This window comes from Schistocerca nitens, chromosome 4 (assembly GCF_023898315.1).
Source record: "Schistocerca nitens isolate TAMUIC-IGC-003100 chromosome 4, iqSchNite1.1, whole genome shotgun sequence".
Lineage (NCBI taxonomy): Eukaryota > Metazoa > Arthropoda > Insecta > Orthoptera > Acrididae > Schistocerca > Schistocerca nitens.
The window spans coordinates 134,520,817-134,546,925 of record NC_064617.1 but is presented as its reverse complement, the minus strand read 5'-3'; the positions used below and the strand labels follow the sequence as shown (position 1 = coordinate 134,546,925).

Genomic DNA, 26,109 nt, shown 5'->3' with positions numbered 1-26,109 from the left:
ACATCTCTCTCTCTCTCTCTCTCTCTCTCTCTCTCTCTCTCTCTCTCACACACACACACACACACACACACACACACACAAAGAATATGTTGAAACAGTGTTCCCGCCTGTGCAACTCAGAAAAGCTGGCACTGGTGGTAAGAATCCATATGGCGTAGGCTATGATGCAGTCAAAGTCAAACACATGATGCTGGACGGTATGCTTGGTAAGTGGATGGCCCACAGTTTGGTGGTGGCCAGACTAGTAGCTTGCTTGTGGTGATGGACATGTAAAATGTGGCACAGTGGTTGCAGCTAAGTTGGCAGAACACATGGCTGCTTCCAAGGGGGGCACTGCATTTGATGTAGAAGGAGATGTCTGTGGCAGGACTGGTGTAGGTGGTAGTGGAAGGATGTACAGAACAGGTCTCGCATCCAGATTCACTGCAGTGATAAGACCCACGAGACAAGGGGTTGGGAGCAAGAGTGAAATAGTGATGGACAAGAAACTCCATAGCTTGAATGGGCAGTGGAATACCACTGTGGGAGAGATGGGAATGATAACAGGAAGGTTATTTCTCATTTAGGGCACATTTCTCATTTAGGGCACAATAATAGGTAGTAGAAACCATTGCAAATAATGTTATTCAGGTAATACTGAGTTATGAGAGGGGGTGTTCCTTTGTGGCTAGGCAGCAGGTATGTGGGGATGGTAGGTAATTGGTGAGACAAGTCACTGTTTCTGGAGAAGATGAGGAGGGTAAATTTGGTCTGTGAAGATCACACAAGACCCATGGTATATTTGGAGAGGGTTTCCTCGTTACTACAGATGCAATTGTCATGGGTGGCAGCTGTCTAAGTGGAGGCATTGTTGGTGGTTGGTAGGTTTCATGTTGACACAGGTACTGATGCAGCCATCCTTGAGGAGGAGCTCAGAATTCATGAAATTGGCTTGTTGAGCTGAGAAGGACCAGAGGAAGCGAATGGGGGACAAGGTGTTAAGGTTCTGGAAGAATGTGGATTGGTTGTCTTCACCCACAGACTCAATTATTAAGACATCACAATTAATATGGACCAGGTGATGGTTCTGGGATTCTGGCTGGTTTGGAAGAATTCCTCTAGATGGCCCATGAATAGGTTGGCATAGGATTGTGCCATGCAGGTGTCTATTTCTGTACCATGGATCTGTTTGCAGGCGATGTCTTCATAGGAGAAGTAATCGTGGTTGAGGATACTGTTGGTCATGGTGACCATACATTTGGAGTCACTTGGGCATTTAGAAAGTAGTGTTCAGTTTCCTGTCTGCCACTCGACACCTCCTCTATGTGGTGAGCAGCATTTATCATTTCTATATTGTGGTATTCCATCCACAATTTTGCACTGTTACAAAGCTCTTGCAACTTACATATGACCAGCCTGATGTAAGCTGTCTGCTAAAGCCCTTCGCAATGTGTTGTCACGATCAAAAACACCCCATGTGGCTTGCATTGCTGAATCAAGTAGGCAGTCTCCTGCAGAACGGTTCCAAAGAGCATACAAGCGGGAGCCTAGGCGATCTGTAACTTCTAGTGACCAGTTGATTGCTGCAGGTTCAGACTCCAGCTGCTGCTGAGCATCCCTGTCTAGAAGTTCTTCAAACAGTTGTTCTTGCACAGGCTGTGGCAGATCTTCAACTTCTGTAGCAACAAATATAGCACATTTAATTATGAACAAGTATACCAGTTTGATGTACTCTACACCAGAAGCCTTTGAGAAGAAATGCTTAAATTCAACTTACTTAAATACACTGACAACTATTCATGGCATCGTTACAACTTTTTTAAAACTTTATCAGTATGGTGCAGAAGTCAGATTTTTAAGATAAGTAAATTTACTCTCACCCAGTCTATGAAATTTTCTGATACACTAGATAAACTGAGAAAATACCAAAAGAACATATTTTAAAACAGAATGTAGCTCAACCACTTCAATTTTGCTAGTAACATATTAATAATGACTGCTGGTGCAGATAAACTCAAACAAGCATGAAAGAACTAAACAGAGTAAATCTGAAATTTCCATTACAACTACATTAAAATAATACACAACCAATGTACAAAAAACATTATTAAAATCATCAATTAAGTGACAAAACTAGCCAATTAGCTTTTGCTTTTAGGGCAGTTAAGACAATTACTGGATGGAGAGCAAAACAGAAGAGTAAGAGAGGCCTAAAAAACTTTTGGCAAATTGAATTTGAATTCCAAAGTAAACTTCCAATGCACCAGAAAAAAGCTAAGCAACTGGAGAGATGCATTGTAGAATTTACCAGGAAAGGGAAAGGGGGGAGAGGGGGGGGGGGGAGAAAGAGAGAGAGGGAGGGAGACAAAGGGAGACAAAGGGAGGAGAGCAGGAATTTGTTAGCACAATGAAGAGAAAGGCACAATTACGACTTTAATCAAAACAGACAAGTTTTTTGAAAATATAATGCAATTGGATAGATAAATAATCTACTCACAAAGTGACAGCAGATAGGAGAACACACATATAAAGGTACTGAAATTTACAAGCTTTCATAGCCAGTGTCTCCTTCTTCTGGTAGAAGGAAGAGCAGGTGAGGACTGGTGAGGTTTAGGAAATGGAGATAAGTTTCGGAAAGTCTCCCATAACACTGGTTCAGGCACACTTACCAGACAAGATCAGAAGGAAAGACTGACTTTGGGGACTGGCAGTCTTCCCATTGCCTAATCCTCACCAGAGGGGAGAGGGGTGTCCATAATGCATAGGTTACCCCGGTATTGAAGTACAATGGTTGATCCAGAAGTAAGGTTCCCAAAGAGCTCCAGCCACACAGGAAGGTGCTAAGTGAAATCCATCAACACAGCTGTGTGCAGCTGTTCCCTAATTCTCAATTTCGCCTGACTGCGCTTTGCTGCTCCGCTCAGAATTGGCTCAGCAGCCGTCCGCGATAATAATAATAATAATAATAATAATAATGTTTATTTGTCCATGTTAACTGTACAGTCTTGGACATCCGTCATTTTTTGTACAATTTTATCAATATCATGTCATTCCAAGAATGAATATATACATCAAGTAGCACATTGTATATAATTCCATGCGATAATGTTATAAACACATTAGCACATTATATATCACTCCATACATATAATGATTATATACATCAATTAGCCAATTATAACAATACCACCACTAATATACTGCAGTATGTAAAAGAATAAACTAACAGTACAGCAGCTCAGAATTCTTTTAATGAGTATAAACATCTTCCTATTAACAAATTTTTCAACTTGCCCTTGAAAAGATTGTCTTGGTGTTGCTTTATATTTTTTGGCAACATATTATAGAATTGTCTCCCAGTTACATATGGAGTGTGGTCTGTAGCTTTCTTGTTAGTCCGTATCCTATGATAGTCACTTTTGGCTCGAGTAGTGTAATTATGGGTGTCACTGTTCTTTACACTATTTTCCTCGTTCTCTTTTACAAACATTATGGTCTTAAATACATACAATGAGTACACAGTCAGTAATTTATAATTTTTTAAATAGTCCCTACAGGACTGGCTTTTGCTTATATTAGCAATTATCCTAACTGCTCTCTTTTGAAGCCTGAAAATGCGATCCACATAGACAGTGGGTGTCCCACCCCAGACCTCGATCCCTTATTGCAGATGTGAGTGTATTAACCCATAATATACTTGTTTAAGGACAAGGGGAGCTATTATATTTGCAAGGCCTTTTAGTAAGTAAATATTACTAGAAACATTTTTACTTTCCAAGTGAGATGTTCATCAATCAATATGCCTAAAAACATGTTTGTCCGATGTTTCAACTGTAGAAAATGATTGAGTATGAGTATTATTAAAATGTAGCAAGAACTTGATTACTACAGTCTTGTCCCTATTCAGTGTAAGATTATTCACTGTTAGATATTCTGTGATCATTTCAAAGTTCTCTTTGTTGCTTTGGAATGCTGCCCGCTCTGTACAGCCCCAGCTAATAAAAGATGTATCATCAGCATAGTTCACTAGTTTGGAGTTTTGTGGCTGTGTTATATCATTAATATATACTATAAACAAGAATGGTCCAAGCATACTTCCTTGGGAAATTCCACAACTGAGAGTTCTGTATGCTGATTTTACTGTTTGGATCTTACTTTTATTCTTATAATTTAGTTTTGTGCACTGTCTTCTATCACAGAGATAAGAACTTAGTAATTTTAGATCTACTCCTCTTATCCCGTAATTTTCTAACTTGGATAACAGTACTGCATGATTCACAGAATCGAATGCAATAGACAGATCTAGGAAATTCCCTGTAACTTTGTTACCTTCATCCAGCCTCTTCAGTAGTTCACGGGAAAAAGTTGCTGATGCTGTTATTGTAGATCATCCTTTTCGAAACCCATGTTGTATTCTGTCTAATAGTTTCTATTTACAGAAGAAGGATTCCATTTGATCTAGAATTATTCTTCCAAGCAGCTTGCCAAGTGTTGAAGTCAAAGAGATTGGCCGGTAGTTATTTATGTCCGTGATAGCCCCTTTTTATACACTGGTTGTATCTCAGTGATTTTTAAAAGCTCTGGAAAGGTCCCCTGGCCAACTGAACTGTTAATTACATGTGTTGTTGGTTTTATTAACTCACTTTTGCATTCTTTAAGTAGTGTGGACGATATGTCATCCCAGAAACTAGATGATTTTACTTTGAGTTTTGAGATTATATTCATGACCTCAAACTCTGTTACACTCCTTAGGAAAAACGAATTACTCATTTTAACTGTGTTTATTTTCAGGGCTGATTCATCTTTTTCTTCTCTGCATGCCTTACTAACATGTTTAATGAAGGCCTCAAATACAGACTTTGGTTCATTCAACAGTATTCCATTTTCTTCTAATGCAATGTTGCTGCAGCCTGGTTTTTATCTATGTTCACATTCTTTATTTACAATATGCCAGACTGTTTTGCTAATGTTACTAGTTTTTCTTATTTGTTCAGCATAATGAAGTGCTTTTAGTCTCTTCAGGGATTCCCTGTATGTCTTTCTGGTGCTTTTGTACTTTGTTAGGACAGTAACTGCAATTTTGTTTCTCGGAACAGCACATAAAGGTTCTTCATATTTCCTTTAGTTTATGTATTTCTGGGGGAATTTTAAGTTTCTTTGTGGGATCTGATTTCTTTAGTTCTTTCTTTACTATTGGACATGCCTAATTAAAGCTATGGTTAAATATTTCATAGAAAAGGCCTTGTGATCTATATACCTTATCCCACACTCTCTCAGCAAGCTCCTTCCTAAGTAAGTTATAATTAATCTTTCTTTTATAAGTGTGTAGTTCACTATGCAAAACTATTTTGTGGTCTGTATTAATTTCTATGGATAGAGCTGTATGGTCTAAGAGATATGTTTCAACAGCTCTTACCACTATATGTTTCCTATCTAGATTCGATGGAGGTGACCATTGTTGATCCCACCCAGAGCAAGATTGTTCCGTAATTCAGTTTTTGATGCCAAAGGGATTCCACCCAACGATATTCTTCGATCAGTTGACATAAGTGTACGGCGATAAGTGTATGTTCGTTAAACATGTCCAAAAATGGTGAAGGGAGTTTAGTGTTGGTTGGAAGGAGGTCACCGATGAAAAACGGAGTGAAAGATCTTCAGTTTCGGAGGCAGTTATTGAGATGGTCCAATGCAAAGTGCTTCAAAACAGAAGGATAATCAAGTGTGAACTTGTTGCTTGGATTCCTGGGAGTTCTTACAGTACAGTTCAAAGAGTTTTGATAGAAGAATTGGCGTATCACAAGAGTTGCGCTCAATGGGTACCGCATATGCTGTCAGCAGAACACAAGGAGAAATGCCTTCACTGTGCTCGCCAGTTTCTTCAAAAGTGTCAGGAAGATAAGGAAGATTTGTTGGACTCGTTCACTGTTAGAGGAGACAAAATGTGAGTGTTTCATTTCACTCCCGAAACAAAAGCAAACTCCAAACACGGGAGTCACTCAGGGTCACCAGTCACAAAGAAGTTCCAACAAACTCCTCCTGCTGCCAAAGTCATGGCCACTATGTTTTGGGATCATAAGCAGATAGTGGTGATCAATTTCATGGAACCTGGAACAACAATCAGCTCAGACAATTATTGTGAAACACAACAAAAACTCAGGCGAGCTATCCAGAACCACCAGAGAGGATGACTGACAGAAGGTATAACACTGCTTCAAGGTAACGCCCAGCCTCATGTCTCCCGCCAAACCCAGGAACTTCTGATAAATTTTGGTTGGACTGTCGTGCCCCACCTACCTTACATCCAGACATCGCACCTAGAGAGTAAAGAACACTCAGGTGGGCAACATTTCTGGAGCGACGACGAAGTTAAGAGGTGAATCGCTTCCTTAATGGGTTTGCAGTGGAGTTCTAAGACATAGGAATACAGAAATTGGAGCACTGTCTTCAAAAATGCATAGAAAAAGATGGCAATTATGTAGAAAAATAAAGCTAAGTTTCTTATTTCCAGCAATGTAAATTTTTATGGGAATAAACAATGTTGTCTATTGGTAAAAATGAAGAGAACCAAACTTCTGGATCAGCCCTCATACTTGGTCCTTGATAGATGCAGTGTGGTACAACCAGGTGCTCGAGACTGACGTCAGCCACGGACTTTGGCAAACATTCTTTAGGATAGACATCTGGTTAGTTTTAGTTTTTGTATCTACATACGATGCAACACAGTGATGGTAACAAGTGCAGTATATATTTTTGTTGTTTTTAGATGTGACGCTGCCTTTGATTGTATCAGAAATGCCTATAATTTTACCTGGAATAGTTCGTTGTGGGCAAATAGGACAGCTCTTGCAACTGGGTTGTTCACAGGCGATTTTTTTGAGGCGATGGGCTCCTAAAACTTCACTGGTTACCAGCTGGTTACTTTGCCCTGATGGAAAGAAAGATCCTTTGCCTTCTTTGATTAGCATTGCCAACCAAATTTCTCGTCTCCTCTCCTACAGCCAAGATACTATTCAATTCCTCCACCACATTGCTTGCCATACTTCTTGTTCCAACACCTTCCCATACTTCTTTTGTCCACACATTCAGGCTCTTTGCTTGTCACTTTGGATATCGTGTTAGTTCACACCAACATTCCCCATTAACATGTTTCTTGCTGTCAAGGGACATATTCTTCAAAGAGTTCTCTTGACACCAGAATCATCATTCCTTATAACACTAATCTCCTTAAGTTCAACATCTACTCCCAACCCCTCTTCACCTTGCCTTTTCTCTACTCAACAAGCTAGCTTCAGGTATGCTAATCTCCACCACACACATGGATAGATAGAAAATTTCTGTCCAACTCACATACGGCAGCCACTAACAGTATCTTCGACAGCTGCCACCCATTCCTGTAGCATTGCAGGTTGCAACCACAACGTCTGTAGTTGTCTAATATGTTGTCAAAGACTTCACAAACTCAGGGCTTCACCAGCTAATCCAGAAACATTATGTCTTCTCCTGACACCAACAAACCCATCAATACTTTAAATCAGCCACTAACTGGTACTCCCAGTATCATTCAGGCCAAGTAAAACTAAACCACAACCTTTGTTAGGCTTCTGTTGCTTCGTGTCACAAGATCTGTACTATACAACAAACCAAAATAATCTTATCAGCCAACCAAACTGATCTATCCCTTTATCAGAACAATTTACCCTTCAGATCACTCCCTTGTGGATGACATCAATGCCATGTACACTCCTTCTACATTATTGTACCAACTGTGATGCAATTACTGTACAGTTGAAACTTCCTGGCAGATTAAAACTGTGTGCCTGACCGAGACTCGAACTCGGGACCTTTGCCTTTCGCGGGCAAGTGCTCTACCATCTGAGCTACCGAAGCACAACTCACGCCTGGTGCTCACAGCTTCACTTCTGCCAGTACCTCGTCTCCTACCTTCCAAACTTTACAGAAGCTCTCCTGCGAACCATGCAGAACTATTTCTGGAAACATCCCCCAGGCTGTGGCTAAGCCATGTCTCCGCAATATCCTTTCTTTCACCATACAGTTGCAAATATGTTTGACACAACAATGACAGCCCCCATTCCCTCCCCATCACCACCAAATGTTCTGTACCATAAAGATGGGAAATGATCCTTTAGCAAAAAATCTTCTAATTGACTATCCTCATTTTTATTTCCAACATGACATATCCGCTTTTGTAATGTAATAAAACAATTGAGTATCTTACCTGCTGGCAGTGCAAATGTTGTAAGTTCAGTCACATAATAACAGGGTATCGAACCCTTCCTCTGTCTAAGAGTGGAGGCCATGTGTCTCCGTATATCAGCAGCAAGATCTGGAGCCACATATGATGGTACACGTTTCACTCCTGACCCTGAGCCCTCAATCTGAGACAGTAAAGCGGCAAGCATGTCTTCACGGTGAAAACTGTAAAAAACACTCTGAGGTAATGAAACCTACATTCACAATGTAACTTTCCCTGTGGTAAACAAAATAAATAAATTTAAAAAAAAATGCTGCCTCTCTGCTATATGCCACATTTCATAAGTTGTACAAATTCATTATTTCTTCAGCTCTTAATGAGAACATACACAAACTTATAATGAAAGATGTCTCATACTGTGCTTACAATATTTTCAGAAGACTTAACACATTTCCTTTTCTCCCTCTCTTTCTTACGTACTTGACAAAAAACAGAAGAATGACTCTGTTGTAGAAATTCACACATTGGGACCTAAATAACAAACTATCTAGATTCAAACTACATTTAAAACCAAAATAAACTGCAACATAATTGTACTTCTACAACAATACACTAGATAAACGGTGAAGACATGATGAGCTAGCCATTGTTCAAATGACTTAAGTCATTTCCCAACAAACAAAATGTTAACGTGGCCACTACTCTCTTCATCAGAGCGGAGTCCAGTTGCAAGATAAGTGCTGGCTGTTGTTTTCTCAATATGATGCTCAATGAACAGATAATTAGTAACTGTGCATGAATTGTTGAATGGTGGTAGCAGAAACTACACTGTAAATTATTAATCTTTCAAAAGCATAATAAAACCTTAAATATATTTATTTTCTAAATTAGTAAATGTGCACAACATGGTGAAAGGGAATGAGTAAAAAGCTACACAGTCTGAAGAAGTCTTACTTGTACATTACATATTCCTCCCTAAAACTACCAGCAGAGACAAATGAAAAGAAATCACTATCTCCCATAAAAGAGGACTATCTCTTAGCAAAATTATGAGTTGGCCACTAACAAAAAAAACACACTTCCAAATGTGACACATAGACACGTCTCAAAAGCACTGCACACTAGTGGGTCTTCTTGCCAGAGAAGGAGCCCATGTGTCACGTGGGAGCCTCCTATTTGGAGGAAATTTTGGACGAGTTCATCCTACTCAGTGGTTGAAAGGAAATACTCCACTGGCAGCAGCTTGAAATCTCTTAACGCTTGCCATTCATAATTCCCATGATACATGACCTCAAGTCTTAACAGAGAAACAAAGGGGTAAGTTCAGACTCTTGAGATGGCAGAACAGTCTTGGATTACTCCACACTTGCAACCCAATCACTTTCCAATAAAATGGTCTCTACAACCAAAAGCAATACTGCCTGATGGGTCTCATCACAAGGATAGGAAGTTGTACCATAAAGAGCAATGTTCTATACACTGGCTGATGATGACTTCATTCTGCTTGCACATGACCGTTTCTGTAGAGGATAATGTATATGTTCACCCTTCAGCAGTATGAGGGTTCAAGATTACCTTTACTTCCTTGGTACTTATGGAAAGATGTCTGCATGACTTGGGAATGTGAGATATGTGAACAGTCCATGTTGATGTAAGAAGCAAATTGTGATTTCATCCTCCTGATATTTTCCAACTACACAGGCTAACCCTCAGTGTCCATTACATTCGCAAGCAATACATCCTTTCATCTCATCAAGCAACACATTATCACTGTCAACAACTCTCACCAGTTAAATTCTGCTTTCATTAGAGTCCGAATACACTTTTGTTATTATTTTGTTCTTGCTTAGTGGATTAAAGATGTGAAGTTTTGGTGTCACTGTAATTTTGTAGAATTTCTCAAATCTCTCTAAATTTCAACTCTTCATTTGCATGATCTTCCATAGTAGTATAAAAGTTGTTCAGGTGTCATGATTTTATCACTGTACAGGTATTGCAGACTTGCTAGGACAGCCAGTCACTTGCCTGCTCCACCGACACCATCACTACATCCTTTACCACAAAAGGTGGCTGAATAATGCAACTGAGCTTCAATATGGAAATCATCATCATGACAGCAAAGGTTGATTAAGTTCTTTCTACTTTTTCAAGCTGTTTCTCCGTCAGAGAAGTAATATATTTTACTTGTTCTTTTATTAAACTTTTTGGTCTGAAAGTCAATCAAGTAGACTGGAACATACGCACAACAGTGTAGTGTGTGAGGCTTTCTGATATGATGACAAGACTTGTGCACTTAAGTCTGTCAACATCCTTGCAATAAGCTGCAAAGGGATGAGTTGTTGCTCGTGTGCTGGTCACGTGGTACCCAGAACTCCATTCTCTACAACAACGCTGTAATTCTCAACAAAATCACAAATAACCAAGAAATCGCCTTCTATCGAGTCCTTTAAGTTCATTTTTCAGTCTATTTTGGAAGGTTGATTGTTTACTGGCCACAAAGGAACGTTGTGTAAACAATTTTAATTTGTCAAAACAAGAATCTCAGTAAAGTCATTGGAGGCCTTTGTAATGGTTTCTATGGATGCACAATCAACAGAGACCCCATTGTAAGTTGCCTGTCAATGTCATCCATCAAGTCTTGTGAGAAACACTTTTTAAGTCTCTTTGGTCCTGGACTGAACTGACACCCACCAAAGTGGCAAGTAGGTAATGATGGGTTACACACAACTCTTGCAATACAGTCTTAGTAGATATTTATCAGAGTATCATCTGTCATTGCCAGCTGAGGAATACTACACACTGTCAGCAAAAGTTGGAAGTTTTGGTGAGTAGTGCACAAACAAGCACTACATGTACCATTGCTTCCAGCTAAAATAAAATTTTCAATAAGTAGCTCAGCAAACTTTGAGAACCCAATGTAAAGTCCTGCATATCTCAATGTGGAACCCTGTATAGCAGTCTTTGAAATGTGCATAAATTTCTTTCAAATCACTTAAAACTAACCACTTTTCACTTTGATTTTTTTCTCCATCAATTCTTATGAGTGCAATTCAGCAGTTGTCTGCTTAAGAGTCTTTTGGTTTTGGACTGGGATAAGACCCTTGGCCTTCACTAAATCTTTTACTTTTCTAACCATGTTGTTAGTTACATTAAATTCTTCTTTAAGCTCCTTTAACACTCCAGCTTTTAAATAAAATGGTGATAATATCCCTCTGTTTACTTTAAGATGTGGAAGTACTGAATTTCTCTTTCAGCTGAATCATCATCTCTGATTCTGAATGATCACTTCTTAATCAAAAGGCAGCAACAATACTTTTCTTTGAAATGCTGAAGTTACTTTTATTAGGTTTTTCTTAGAATACTTCGTACACACAGTCGTTTTGTCTTAACAAGCTGTTCACCAATACACAGCAAAGAAGCATTCAAAGTTTCTAGGGATGCGCCTGCAGCAATGTCTTGTCTGTCAGTATAGACTAACACATTTTCACTTCTTTGATTTCAGAACATATTAGATCATCATCGTTTTCTGTGCTAGAAACTTCTATTTCCGAATTTTGTTTCAGGCACTTGTCAAATACAATGTTATGACAGATTTTCTCCTTATCATCTGTTGGAAAACAGGACACAATTGTTTATGAAACATTTTCACAGTCCACAACATCAGCTTCTCATATTTAGTACTACATGACATTAGCTCTCCACTTTTCACATTCTGGTATAAAATTTAAGGTTGCAATAATCATCATCATCAGGGGCAGTTTCCAGCCTCTGGTCGGGTCTGTTTGGAACATAAGCCTCTCCACCGTCTTCTGTCTTGCCACCATCTCTCTGTCTTCACCTTGGACCAGTTTGCAAATATTAACTGGTTGTAGATACATAAACTTTTACACTTTTGTGAGAATTTTACAAAAGTACCTTTAAGCTAATTTCAAAACACTACATTTTGTAGTCAATCACATTATTTCACTTTACAGGCAACGTTACATTGAAAGAAAATGTACATGTCACTTTCAACACCACTTAACTACCGCCAAATGAGTATTATCGAAGTAACAAAAAACCAAAGAGAAGGGAGGTAGTCACACCAACCACTTTCTATATACAGTCTTTAAAATGATGATGGTTGGTTGGTTTAAAGGATGTGGGGGAAGAGACCAAACTGCGAGGTCATTGGTCCCTTGTTCCCAGTAAAATAATTACACAAGGAGGGGAAAAAAAGGGGAGATACAGCAGAATAACAGGAGAAAGGAAGAACCAGAAGAACAACAGAAGGACAACCAACACTACTATGGACAAAACAGGAAAAGAAAACCATAGAGAGAAGCAAGAAACAGGTAGAAGGGGTAAAAACAAGAGAGCAGATGACCATGGCTGGCCAACCATGAGAATAAAAAGGAAAAGCCAGCCACTCTCTGACACATTAAAACATCCACCCTAAAAGAATTAGAGTGGAGAACACAAAGGGACACAGGACATGCGCTAGAACTTACATAGAATGATAAAACCCACCATCACATATAAAAGATAAAAGTAAATTAGCCGATGAGGCGTTGTCAGCTGAAATTAAAGGCAACGAGTCCGGTAACTGAAGAGTCCATTGCAGGACAGCTGAAGAAGGACAGCTCACCAAGATATGGGCCACTGTCAGCTGGGCGCCACACCGACACTGATGCGGGTCATCATGGTGCAGGAGGTCGCCATGTGCCAACCAAGTGTGGCCAATGCAGAGCTGGCAGAGAACCACAGATTGCCTGCAAGAGGCCCACATGGAGGACTGTCACACATTTGTAGTCTCCTTAATGGCACACACTTTGTTGCGCATGCTGAGATTATGCTACTTTGTCTGCCAAAGCCGCAGAACCTCGGGGCGTAAGACAGAACGCAGGTCAGTTGCAGAGAAGCCGATCTCCATAAGCAGTTTCCGCATAGCCTCAATGGACAGCCTGTCAGCAAGTTCGTTGCCTGGGATTCTGATGTGACCTGAGGTCCAGACAAACACCACTGAACAACTGGACTGTTCTAGGGCATAGATGAACTCTTGGATGGTCGCTACCAAAGGATTACAAGGTTAGCACTGGTCGTTAGCTTGTATGCTGCTCAAGGAGTCAGTACAAAGAAGAAACGACTCCCCAGGGCATGAACAGATGTGCTCAAGAACACGAGATACGGCCACCAGCTCGGCAGTGAAAACTCTGCAGCCAGCGGGCAAGGAATGCTGTTCAAGATGTCCTCCATGGACATACGCGAAGCCGACGTGAGAATCAGCCATTGAGCCACCGGTGTAAACCACTTCGTGGCCTCGGTACAAGTCAAGAATTGAGAGGAAGTGGCAGTGGAGAGCCGCAGGGTTAACTGAGTCATTAGGGCCATGTGATCAGTCCAAGCGAAGCCGCACCTAGGTGTACACCATGGAGGTGTACGTGAATGGACCTCATGTATAGGTGGTAAAGGCAAGAACTCCAGTTTGGAAAAAAGGGATCGAACGTGAGCTGCAATTAGAAACCCAGACCTGGGCCAACGATGCGAGAGATGAACCGCTGCGGGTGGGAAAAGGAGACTGTCATTGGGATGTGCAGGAGAACTATAAACGTGTGCAGCATAACTGGACAGTAGTTGTGCACGCCTAACATGTGATGGAGGGATTCCGGTCTCCACAAGGACGCTGGTCACCGGACTCTGTCCTAAAAGCTCCTGTCACTAGACGAACGCCACAGTGGTGCAATGGGTCGAGTAAATGCAGTGCTGAGGGCGCAGCTGAACCATAAATCAGACTCCCATAGTCAAGGCAGGATTGAACAAGGGCTCTGTAGAGCTGCAGCAGCATAAAGTGATCTGCACCCCAGTTGGTGTTGCTAAGGCAGCGGAGGGCATTGATGTGCTGCCAGCACTTCCACTTAAGCTGACAAAGGTGAGAAAGCCAAGTCAATCGGGCACTGAAAACCAGTCCTAAGAATCGGTATGTCTCCATTACAGTGAGTGGATCATCATTAAGATAAAAGTTCTGGTTCTGGATGAACAGTATGACGCTGACAGAAGTGCTTAACATATGACTTCATGGCCGAAAACTAAAAACTGGGGCTAGAGTCCATGATTGCGCCTTCTGGATGGCTCCCTATAGGTGCCACTCAGCAACAGCAGTACTGGTGGAGCAGTATGAAATGCAGAAGTTGTCTGCACCTTCTCGGTGAGACCAACAGCTGCTGCTAGACTGTTAATAGCCACTAAAAATAGAGGTACCCGATTCTCCTGGATATGGGGGGAACTACGGGAGGCACCAACTTGGAATGTATGAATAAACAGGAAATTTTGGATAAAAATTTGGAGCGGGCCTCTGAGACACTGCTCATATAATGTGACAAGGATATGACGTCGCCAGGTCGTGTCATACGCTTTTCGTATATCAAAAAGACAGCAACCAAGTGTTTGTGTCTGGAAAAGTATGTTCAGATGGCAGACTTGAGGGACACAAGATTATCAGTGGTAGAGCGACCCTGGCAGAAGCCACCCTGACATGGATCCAGTAGGCCACATGACTCCAAGACCCAACCCAACCCAACCGCTGACACACCAAACATTCCAGAAGCTTACAACAAATGTTGATGAGGCTGATGGGCCAATAGCTATCCACATCAGTGGGTTTTTACTGGGTTTGAGCACCAGAATGATGGTGCTCTCCCGCTATTGTAATGGAAAGATGCCATTGCACCAGATCCGTCTGAAGATGATGAGGAGAGGTCGCTTTTAGTCGGATGAGAGATGTATAATCACCTGCCTGTGGATCCGATCTGGTCCAGGAGCTGTGTCGGGGCAATGTGCAAGGGCAATGAGGAGCTCCCACTCTGTAAATGGGGTGTTATAGGATTCACTGTGGCGTTTAGTGAACGAGAGGACTTTCCCTTCCAGCCGGTGTTTGAGAGTGCGAAAGGCTGGGGGGTAATTCTCTGACACAGAGCCTCGAGCATAGTGCTCAGCAAAGTGCTCGGCAATTGCGTTTACATTATGTTAACACCGGGAACACCTGTTGGGGTCTGGCACCCGAAAACACGTTTGATCTTTGCCCAGACTTGGGAGGGCGACGTATGGCACCCAATGGTCAAGAGATATCTCTCCCAACACTCCTGATTCCGTCATTTGATAAGTTGGCGAATGTGAACATGGAGCCATTTAAAGGCTATGAGATGCTCCAGAGAAGGGTGCCGTTGTAGAGCTCGCCGACTCTCCTCAATTGCTTCAGCAACTTCCAGAGACCACGAAGGGACTGCCTTTCTCTGGGGTCACCCTAAAGAGCGAGGAATCTTATTTTCGTTCACAGAAATGATTGTTGTAGTCACCTGCAATCACAATGATGTTACCAAGTGGGGGAGATTCAACGGTGACAGCAGAGGTGAAAGTTTCCCAGTCCGCCATCTGGGCAGGTGTCCGTGGGCCTGACGCTGGGGCAGTGACACAGGTCGTCATGTGCTCTCCAGTGGATAGAAGGGAAAAGTCCAGGGCTGAAAATTGATAAATCAATGGCCTAATATGTGGCAGCCCCGGTACTTAAGAGGTAGAGGCCGAACTGAGACAGTAAATTTTCGACATCTCTGCCTTGGCCAGTATGCATGGTGCCACCCCACCGAAAGTAGGAAAGGTTTAGGGAGTTGATCAATCAGTGCAGTTAATACATTCATTCAGGGATACATTCAGGGATCTGGAGGAAGATATACAATGCAGACAGTTATTTCCTTATTCTGACAGCCACAGCTTCAAGAGGGGTTTGAAAGGGTACTAGGTTCACTACAGATTGAGTTTAGGACATAAACGCAAACTCCACCCGACACTGTATTTAGTTGCAACAGTTCCTGTAATATCCCTTATAGCTGCGGAGGGCAGGGAACCAGGTTTCCTGGAAGGCAATGCAGAAAGCAGGTGTAAAGCTTAACAGGTGCTGTAGCTGAGCCAGGTGGTGGAAAAAACCGCCGCAATTTCAATGGAGGATGATGTCATCATGAGACTGGGAAGGCATGGAACATTCAACGAGGCAGTCTACACCTTACAATTACCTGCTGCCACTGACTTTTTGCCTAAGCAGTCTATATCCATTGTGTCTGAGGGTCCAGTGAGATTCAGGTCCTCAGCGGATGCCACGACCTCCACCTCATCCGCAGACACACAGCTTGTGCGTAGCGGTGGTGTGAGTGCCACTGCAATTCCCTTGGTCTTGGGGACCTCCTTTTTGGATTTCTCTCGCTGCTCCTCGGGTTTCCCTGGTTGGGAGGATTTCACTGATTCAGTCTACGGGACTGAGGATGGGCGTGAGGCCCTATAACCAGCTGCTTTTGGGCTCTTCAGCCACTGGCGGGTGTCATCTTTTCCACTAGTAGAAACCCAGGAAGGGAGTGACTCAAGGGACCCCTTCCTAGTGAGAGGAGCTGAAGACAACTTACGCTTCTCCAGCTGAGAAGTGGGGACTGATATTCCCGATGGTTGGGAAGGGGGGGAGGGGGGGGGGAAGGGTGTGTTGCTCCCGAAGTAGCGACAGGGAGGGAAGTGCCCCCCACCATCAAGAGGGCAGGTGTAGTCTTCTGGTTCTGAGAGGCAACGCGAATGTGAGGAACTGATGGAGCGACAACTGTTCTCGTAGCGGCGGCGTAAGAGGTGGTCGCCACAGGGTGTAGGCGCTCAAATTTCCTCTTAGCCTCAGTGTAGGTCAGTCGGTCCAGGGTCTTATATTCCATGATTTCGTCTCTTTCTGTAAAATCCTGCAGTCCAGTGAGCAAGATGAATGATGTTCTCCGCAGCTGACACAGGTGGAAGGCGGGGCACAGGTAGTATTGGGATGTGATGGATGTCAACAATCTCAACATGTGACGCTGGAAGTACAGCAGGAAGACACATGGCCGAACTTCCAGCACTTAAAGCACCGCATCGGGGAATGTCATAGTGGCAGACCATCACCTTGACTTTCACGGGCAACAACAAGTCACCCTCGAAGGCCAAGATGAAGGCACTGGGGGCAACTTGATTATCCCTTGGACCCCGATGGATGCGCCGGATGAAATGAACACCTCCTGTTCTAAATTGGCACACAGTTCATTGTGAGACTGCAAAAGAAGGTCCCTGTGGAATATAATACCCTGGACCATATTTAAGCTCTTATGAGGTGTGATGGTAACAGAAACATCCCCCAATTTCTCACAAGCGGGTAATACCTGTGACTGGGCAGAGGATGCTGTTTTTACCAAGACTGACCCAGAGTGCATTTTGGATAAGCCCTCCACCACTCCAACCTTGTCCTCCAAATGCTCCACAAAAAACTGTGGCTTCATGGACATGAAAGATTCCCCATCAACTCTCGTACATACGAGGTACTGGGGCGAATAAGTTTCACTGCCATCCTTAGCCTGGCATTTCTCCCATGGTGTGGCGAGGGAGGGGAATGATTTGGGGTCATATTTCTTAGCACTGGAGTTAGACTTTGCCCGCTTAGACTGCTGGCAGTGGACCACCAGCAAGAGATGACATACTGCGCTTCATGGCATGTCATCCATCCTGATGCCCCCCACTTTGACCAGGGGCCCTCCCCACGGGCACCACCCAGCCGCAACAAAGGCCACCTGGCAGGATAGACACTGCTGGGAGCCCCTATGCCCCAGGGTGACGGGCATCTACTCCGATGGTATAATGCGGAGTTAATGGCGCAGGCATCAGCAGAGCGATCCCTGTGTAGTCAGGGGGGCTACAACCAACAGGGTACATTGCGGCCCCACCACAATGGACTGGCTACCGTGCTGGATACGAGGTGCAAAGAATTCCATGGTCATCATCAGTGCAGGAAACAACACTGCATAGTGTGTGGAGGAAAACAAATCAAAGAAGGTGTCCTCACCAACGAGATGGAGGATGAGCGGGACTGCAATGCCTTGACGAGGAAGTGGGTCAAAGATCTCAATGCACGATGGACACTACACGCCATGTAAGGCACCCTTCCCCAATTGGCTAGCTCTTCTCGAAAATTTGGAAAAATGGAGGTCGAACCCTACAGGTAACCATCAGATGAAGGCCGAAAGGAGTGAGACTCCTTTTAGTCGCCTCTTACGACAGGCAGGAATAACTAAGGCCTATCTAACCCCCGGGCCCGCAGGGGGATAAAATGATGTTTTTTCGCTTATATTAAGATATATATTCTAGATATGTAGGGCCATTTATTAATCATGAGTTATTAATTTAGTTAGTGTTATGCTTTAAAACACAAGTTATTTATATGAAAGTAATAAATCCAAGTATGATCCACAAAATTTCATAGGTAGCAAAATAAATGTAACAATTCAGGATCTGAATGACATTTACCGTATTTACTCGAATCTAAGCCGCACTATTTTTTCCGGTTTTTGTAATCCAAAAAACCGCCTGCGGCTTAGAATCGAGTGCAAAGCAAGCGGAAGTTCTTAAAAATGTCGGTGGGTGCCGCCACAACTTAGTTCTGCCGTCGAATATATGTAGCGCTACACAGGCATGCTTTGTAGGCACAAAGATAAATACTGGCGCCAAAACCTTGCGTCAGTAAATAAATTTAAAATAAAAAAAAAAGGTAGAAGAGAAGCTTTTTTTCTCCGTGCCGAGTTTCGACCACTGCATTTTCATACATTATCCAACGAAGTAAATACAAATTCCGTATTGTTCATCTTCAAATGTAGCAGCATTTCAATGTACTACGAAAACCAGACTGGCAAGAATGTTTAGGATGTTTGTCAATATGGCCAACTCTACGTTCTGAATTTTTTCCTATCTGTGAGAAGAGATGGTTGCTAATAGGGACTTTTATAAATTGTGAACCACATACAGTATTCTCGTCACCATAAGAATAATATGAATATAAACATTTTGCAATGTATTGTTTCGTGTTTGCTGCTATCTCATTTAAATTCTGTCTGCATAATAAACCACAAAACTAGAGTGAGACAACAGCAAACGCGGAAGAATATACATATCATGTCATGTTTATATTCGTATTATTCTTATGCTAAACAGTTATACAGTCAGAAATGAAGCGAGGCAATTGACTAGATTTTTAAATCTATGATGACTAATTTCTGTGCAGAATGTTATGTACTAAAGAGGCGCCTGCAAAGATTTTCAAACGGAGAAAAATTTTCGCTAAACTCTCGTTTCGAACATCTTCTATCATACTCATTCTATTATTTGGTTCTTGTTGATCATTATCAAAGAAAGCAGCAGTGTAAGTAACAACAAGTAGCAGTCGCTTGCCACTGTTTCGCTAATGAGACAATTCCTCTCCCTTTTTTTTATTTTTTATTATTTGTAAGCGGCGGTAGCGCGCACAAAAGCAAGCCATGCCGCGATCGGCGACAGGCCATAAACACGCAGTATCAGGGTACGACAAACAATGCATGACAGTACAGTAATGCATTTTCAGCGTAGAGTGACGTAAACACCTATAACAAAGAAAACTGCGCTTATCAGATCAAAGAAAAAGAAGCAATCAATTCAAACCAGGCGAAGCACGTGAAAAAGGAAGAGTACCCGTATAAATACGGACGGAGCGCCTGACGCATAGCAATGGCTACCTGGTAAAGCTTAACTGCTAAGCTTACGACTTGAACCTAACTACTGTAGCTGTATCGTCATTCATTCGACCTAAATTGTCTCATATTACAGTGGACCAACTTTGTTTCGATTTGGAGATGCGGCCTAAAACTTTTCTCTCCCCTTGAATTTTGAGTCTCAAATTTCAGGTGCGGCTTAGATTCGGGAAATTTTTTTTCCTTGATTTCGAGTCTCATTTTTCAGGTGCGGCTTAGACTCGAGTAAATACGGTAACAGAATATCATGATATACACAAAATTACTTTTGATAGTGATCCCATGCTCATCACAAGTTGATACTTGCAGAATACACAGAGGAAAAAATATCTTTTCACATTGTTTTTGAGAATTTTTCTCAAAATTCGATAATGATGATGTTATGATAATTATTTTACATAAATTCAACTAATTATGTTTTATATCATATGAAAGGCCTTTAAAAGAGCTTTCAAATAAACTCAATTTCATTGTTAGAACGTAAGTTGTGAACAGATCAAAAATTACATTTTTTAAGCAACCATTACTCTGTAGCTTTTTGCCAGAAAAATGTGAAAAAATTGTTTTGTGTTACTGTTAATGACTACTACACTAGCACTTAATTACAAATAAAATTAAGAGGGTCAGGTTGTGGCACTTGGTGATTTAACATGGAATAAACGATATTACTTACATGATACATACCAAAATAACCCATTGGGATCACTATTTTCATTGAAACTACGCTCTTAACGGTTCACAAATTATTAGCAAAATAAAAACTGAACAAGTGCCACAGTAAAGTTTGAGAGAGATCCAAACTCCACTTCCCTCCTGCTCCCAAACTACAACTTTCACTAACTACAGCAACAGAAAGTATACTGTAGTGACACTATTTTTAAACAGAGTCCGTAGTTTCAAGATGATAATGAGTGTTACAAGAATGAACTGATCATCTACTCATCAGATAGCAACATCTGGAGTAATATTCTTGGCCCTCAAGGACACAATTGGTCAAAGACTTGAGGAGAGACACTCACAAAAGGGTTTGATCAAAAAGCTTCAAACTGGCATAACTAACAAACATGCCTACTAAAAATATCCTGAGAATCCTACCACATCAGCTTACTACAAAAATTCTTGATGGTTTAGCTTCTATTTACACTATTTTAAAATCTAGTAACTAATTGAAGTCTAGGAAAAATGTGTTTTTGGGGAATCTGGTCAGCTCAGTCCATCCGATAAAAAAAATATTAAAATTTCTAAGAAGTGGAATATCGCAAATACCGTCTACAGCAATTTTTACAAAACTGCTCATTTTGAATTAGTAAAACTCCCACACCACTATTTTAAGGCCTTAGAACATGAAACTAATGTAATCCTGTTTGTTAATAACTTCAATGAATCTTAAAATATTCAAACAATAGAAATATATCTAAAAACAAAGATGATGTGACTTACCAAATGAAAGTGCTGGCAGGTCGACAGAGACACAAACGAACACGAACATACACACAAAATTCAAGCTTTCGCAACAAACTGTTGCCTCATCAGGAAAGAGGGAAGGAGAGGGAAAGACGAAAGGATGTGGGTTTTAAGGGAGAGGGTAAGGAGTCATTCCAATCCCGGGAGCGGAAAGACTTAACTTAGGGGGAAAAAAGGACAGGTATACACTCGCACACACACACACACACACATATCCATCCACTGTATATGTGTGGATGGATATGTGTGTGTGTGCGAGTGTATACCTGTCCTTTTTTTCCCCCTAAGTTAAGTCTTTCCGCTCCCGGGATTGGAATGACTCCTTACCCTCTCCCTTAAAACCCACATCCTTTCGTCTTTCCCTCTCCTTCCCTCTTTCCTGATGAGGCAACAGTTTGTTGCGAAAGCTTGAATTTTGTGTGTATGTTCGTGTTCGTTTGTGTCTCTGTCGACCTGCCAGCACTTTCATTTGGTAAGTCACATCATCTTTGTTTTTAGATATATTTTTCCTACGTGGAATGTTTCCCTCTATTATAACCAAACAATAGAAAGCATGACGATAACTATTGTCTAAATGCAAAATAATAGTAAATGCTTTCACTAATTTTGGGAAGAAATAAAACAATAAAACGCAAATGTAGTGATGACATCGAGCTACCACTACAGTTTCTCCTAAGATATATAGCTACACTAACACTATAAAATCTACATTCTACGAAATCTTTTGTCCCACAAATTTACCATTCCTTTTATGGATGTTAAACAGCATAACAACCATGGTCTGTGAGTAATGTTCACTTAATGAAAATTGAGAAGTCCTGGATCCCAGGTTCTGACCAAGACATTGCTTAAATTTGAAACAAAAATAATCAGCTATGATAGCTGAGGACTTCCGGGATAAGGATTCACCTCATTACACCAACAGCTTTGTCAAAGAGGGTGCATAAGCAGGTGGTGGTCCAGGCCAACTTCTTGCCCTTTGTGTAGGAAACTGCCATTAAAAGCAGAAGTATCAGCAATGATCAACAGCATGACGTTGCACAAGGGCAAAGAAACCACTGCATTACAGACATGTGTATGTGCAGGACATGTGGCCTGCAGCTGAGAAAGTATCATGATTATATCTCCATTTGCAAAAGATTCAAGTTTAGTCCTCCAATGAAGACACAGGAGTTGAGTGTCAAGGATGAGGTCACTAAGGGGGGGGGAGGGGGGGGGGCAGAAAAAAAACTCAATAACCAATGGATGAGGAAAGAACACTGTACGAGTCAGAACGTGGAATGTCTTCTGAGTTCTCAATTGTACAGGAGTCAGTCAAGTGAAATGAAAAGGTAAGGGTTCCTAGTCAAATGGATATAGGTATATCAAAATCAACATAAATTGTTGAAACAGGAGTAGAGTTTGTTGTGAGTAGGTAGGTGGGGCAGATAGTGAGTTATCATCAACGGTTCAGTCAAGGGGTTGTTCTCATCTGAATCAACAGCAAAAAAGTTCCAACAATAGTAATTCAAGTACACATGCTGAAATCACAAATAGAAGGAAAGAGAGAGAGAGAGAGAGAGAGAGAGAGAGAGTACAAAAATATTGGAAACATAATTCGATACGTAAAGGGAGATGATAATCTAATAACCATGGTGCATTGGAATGTGGTAGAAGTGCAAGGAATAGAAGGCAACATTAAGAGAGAACATGCGCCTTGTAGCAATGATAAGAGAGCTGGAGGACTAACTGAGTTCTGCAATAAATTTTAGCTAGTAACAGTGAGTACACTGTTCAAACATAAAGAGGACGACATACACTTAGAAAGAGAGACAGGAAGATTCCAGCTAGATTACATTCAGTCATAGAGGGAGTTCAAAATCGGATATAGACTGAGATAACAATTTAGCAATGATGAAAAGCTGACTGAGGTTTAAAACAATTGTCTAGAAGAACCAGCGCAGAAAGAAGTGGGATTCCAAAGTACTGAGGAATGATGAGATATGCTTGAAAATCTCAAAGGCTGTACCTACTGTGATAATGAAGACCACAATGGGGACTTCTTCGAAGCGGAATGGACACCTCTAAAAACAGCAATCACACAAGTAGAACACACATACATAGATAGATACAATAAAGATAACTGCTAAGAGTCTATGGATAAAAGAAAAGATTCTTCAATTTAACGATGAGAAGAGAAAGTACAAAAATCTCCAGGAAAAAAAATGGGAGTATAGCAATGTAGGAATACAAAGGAAGTGAAAGGTGGCAGTAGTGAAAATGTGAAGAAATTGAAAAAGAAATGGTTATCAGACACTAATTCAGCGTATAATTAAGACAAAAGAATCTTCAGTGATATTACAAGCAAGGGCATCAATATAGACAAAAATGCAATGGTGATTCCACTGTTAAACACAGAAGACAGAGTGGATAGGAGGAAAGAGTACACTGAAAGCCTCTATGAGGGAGAGAAATTATCTGGTAAAGTGATGACAAAAGAAGAAATGGGAGTCAGTACGCATTATGTATGAGATCCAGTATTAGAGTGAGAGTTTGGTTAAACTTTGGAAGACTTGTGATCAAATAAGGCAGAAGGAATAGATAACATACCTTTGGAATTTCTAAAATCTTTGGGGGAAATGGCAAACAAAGGACTATTTACTTCAGTGCAGTGAATTTACAAGACTGACAACATACCGTACAACTTCTCGAAAAATATCATTCACACAGTCCCAAAGTTAATAAGGGCAGATAGGTGTGACAACTATCACATAATGAGCTCAAAAGCTGATATATCCAAATTACCAATATGAACAGTGTACAGAAGAATGGAAAAGTAAACTGATGATCTGTTAGATGACAATTTGTCTTGCTTACTGAAAGGTAAACACACAAGAAAGGTAGTTATGATGTTATTTACAATGGAAATACATCTTTTAGAAAAATCAAGACACATTCATAGAATTCGTTGACATGAAAAAAGTGTTTTGAGTGTATAAAATAGTGCATGATGTGCTATGTGCAGAGTAAAATAACAGTAAGCAAAGGGAAACAATAAGAGTGGAAGACCAAGAACGAAGTGCTCAGATCAAAATGAGTATGAAAGTGAAGCTGTCTTTCACCCCTACTGTTCAGTTTATACATCAAAGAAGCAGTGACAGAAACAAGAGAAAGGTTCATAAAATGGATTAAAAGACAGGGTGAAAGTATATCAATGATAAAAAGCCACTAATGACATAGCTATCCACAGTGAAAGGGAAGTATTACAGCACCCGTTGAATGGAATGAATAATCTAATGGAAACAAATATGAATTGACAGTAATCCAGAGAAAAACTTAGTGAGGAGCAGCAGAAGTGAGATTGGTGATAACTGACATCAACATTGGTAACCATGAAGAACAGATGACGAGTAAAGCAAGGAGGCCATAAAAACCAATAGCTGAAAGGCACTGATTTGCTTTGTTTTACAGTATTGCTTTTATTGCGTTAACCAGTTTTTGGCTTACAAGTCCATCTTCAGACATTTACTGACTAATGTCGCCAAAGAAGTTACAGTGTTTGCAAATGACATTGGAAAAGAAGTTACACATCTAGATTGAAGCAGAAACGTACAATAAATAACATCTTTGACAGTGTGGTGATAATGCAATGTAAAAAGTAATAAGTTTAACAGTAATTAAATATGAAGCGAGTAAATAGGAAAACCTTTACAAACAACTGGAACAGCAAGCCTACATAACAGATTACACTAATAAACAAAACCAATAAAACAAAATAAAATTAGTACTTGACATGGCTACTTCAGGAGGTATAAAAACTTAGAGAGTGATACACAAACCAATTAAAAGAAAGAATTATCAGTTTGATTACAGAATATATGAGGAACTTAGGTAATACCAGTAAGAAACGGAAATGAATAAATGCAGGAAAATGGAGGAGTGTGGGGAACTGACAGTAAATGCTATCTTTGAAGTGTGGTGGTACTGCATTTTGAACAATATGCAAATATAAACAGAGCAAACAGGAAAAATATTATCACTAGACTCAAAATTGTGGCTACGTAACAGTTCGCATTATATAAATGAAACAAGTACAATAAAAACAGTACTTGATGAAACAACTTCAAGAGGTCTCAAACATGGAAAGTAATACAAGCAACAGTTAAATGAAGACCTAACAATTGTAACTGCACTCTATATTAATTACATGGACAATTTCAATAAAATACAAGAACTCAATGAATACAGGAAAATGGTTGAATATTTAGGAACAGACAATGCGAGAAGTAATGAAAAACAGAGAGGATTGTGTGAAGTTTAGGAGAGGGGAAGTATTGTGCTGCATCTGGTCATTTAACATTAGATCTGGCCTGTCAGCTAGATATTTGTTAATTTCCAGGGCTTCTGGCAGGTTGAGTTTTTGGCTTTTGTTTGCTAAGTGAAGGACATGGAATACTGGATGGTAGTTGTGGCCCTCTCTCACTACATGCTCAGCTAATGTGGAGTCAGAATTCTGCAACCTCCAGCTGTGTTCATGTTCAGTCAACTTCGTTGCTATGTCTCTGCCAGAGTGAACAATGTAAAACTTGCACAATAAGAACAGGTAATTTTGTATATCCCACTATTGGCTGATAACTGGCCAATATCTCTGCTACTGAAAACACACTGTGCTGTAGTGTTCTTAACATATACTGGCAGAATTTCAGTGTTTTTGCTACAATCTGTGGCACCCCTCCTAGGTACGGTATCAAACACCACTTCTTGCAGGCAGCAGAAAAAGGAGCAGATGGGGCATAGAGGAGGAGTATAAGCAGTTCCTACGTAAGATGTGGTCAATCAGGACTGGATAGTAGCCACTGGATGAGGCAATACATTTGATTGTATCTAACTCTG

General features: G+C 40.9%; 1 protein-coding gene across 2 annotated transcripts in view; it reads right to left on the bottom strand.

Moving 5' to 3' along the window:
- The window catches only part of LOC126253394 (ubiquitin thioesterase trabid), a 119,642-nt gene that overhangs the window by 78,527 nt on the left and 15,006 nt on the right, over positions 1-26,109 (bottom strand). For both annotated transcript variants that reach the window (XM_049954695.1, XM_049954694.1), the window contains exons 4-5: positions 8,216-8,415; positions 1,385-1,655 (exon numbers count right to left, since the gene is read on the bottom strand). In XM_049954695.1, the coding sequence (XP_049810652.1) occupies positions 1,385-1,655; positions 8,216-8,415 (471 nt within the window). The remainder of the gene's footprint in view (positions 1-1,384; positions 1,656-8,215; positions 8,416-26,109) is intronic.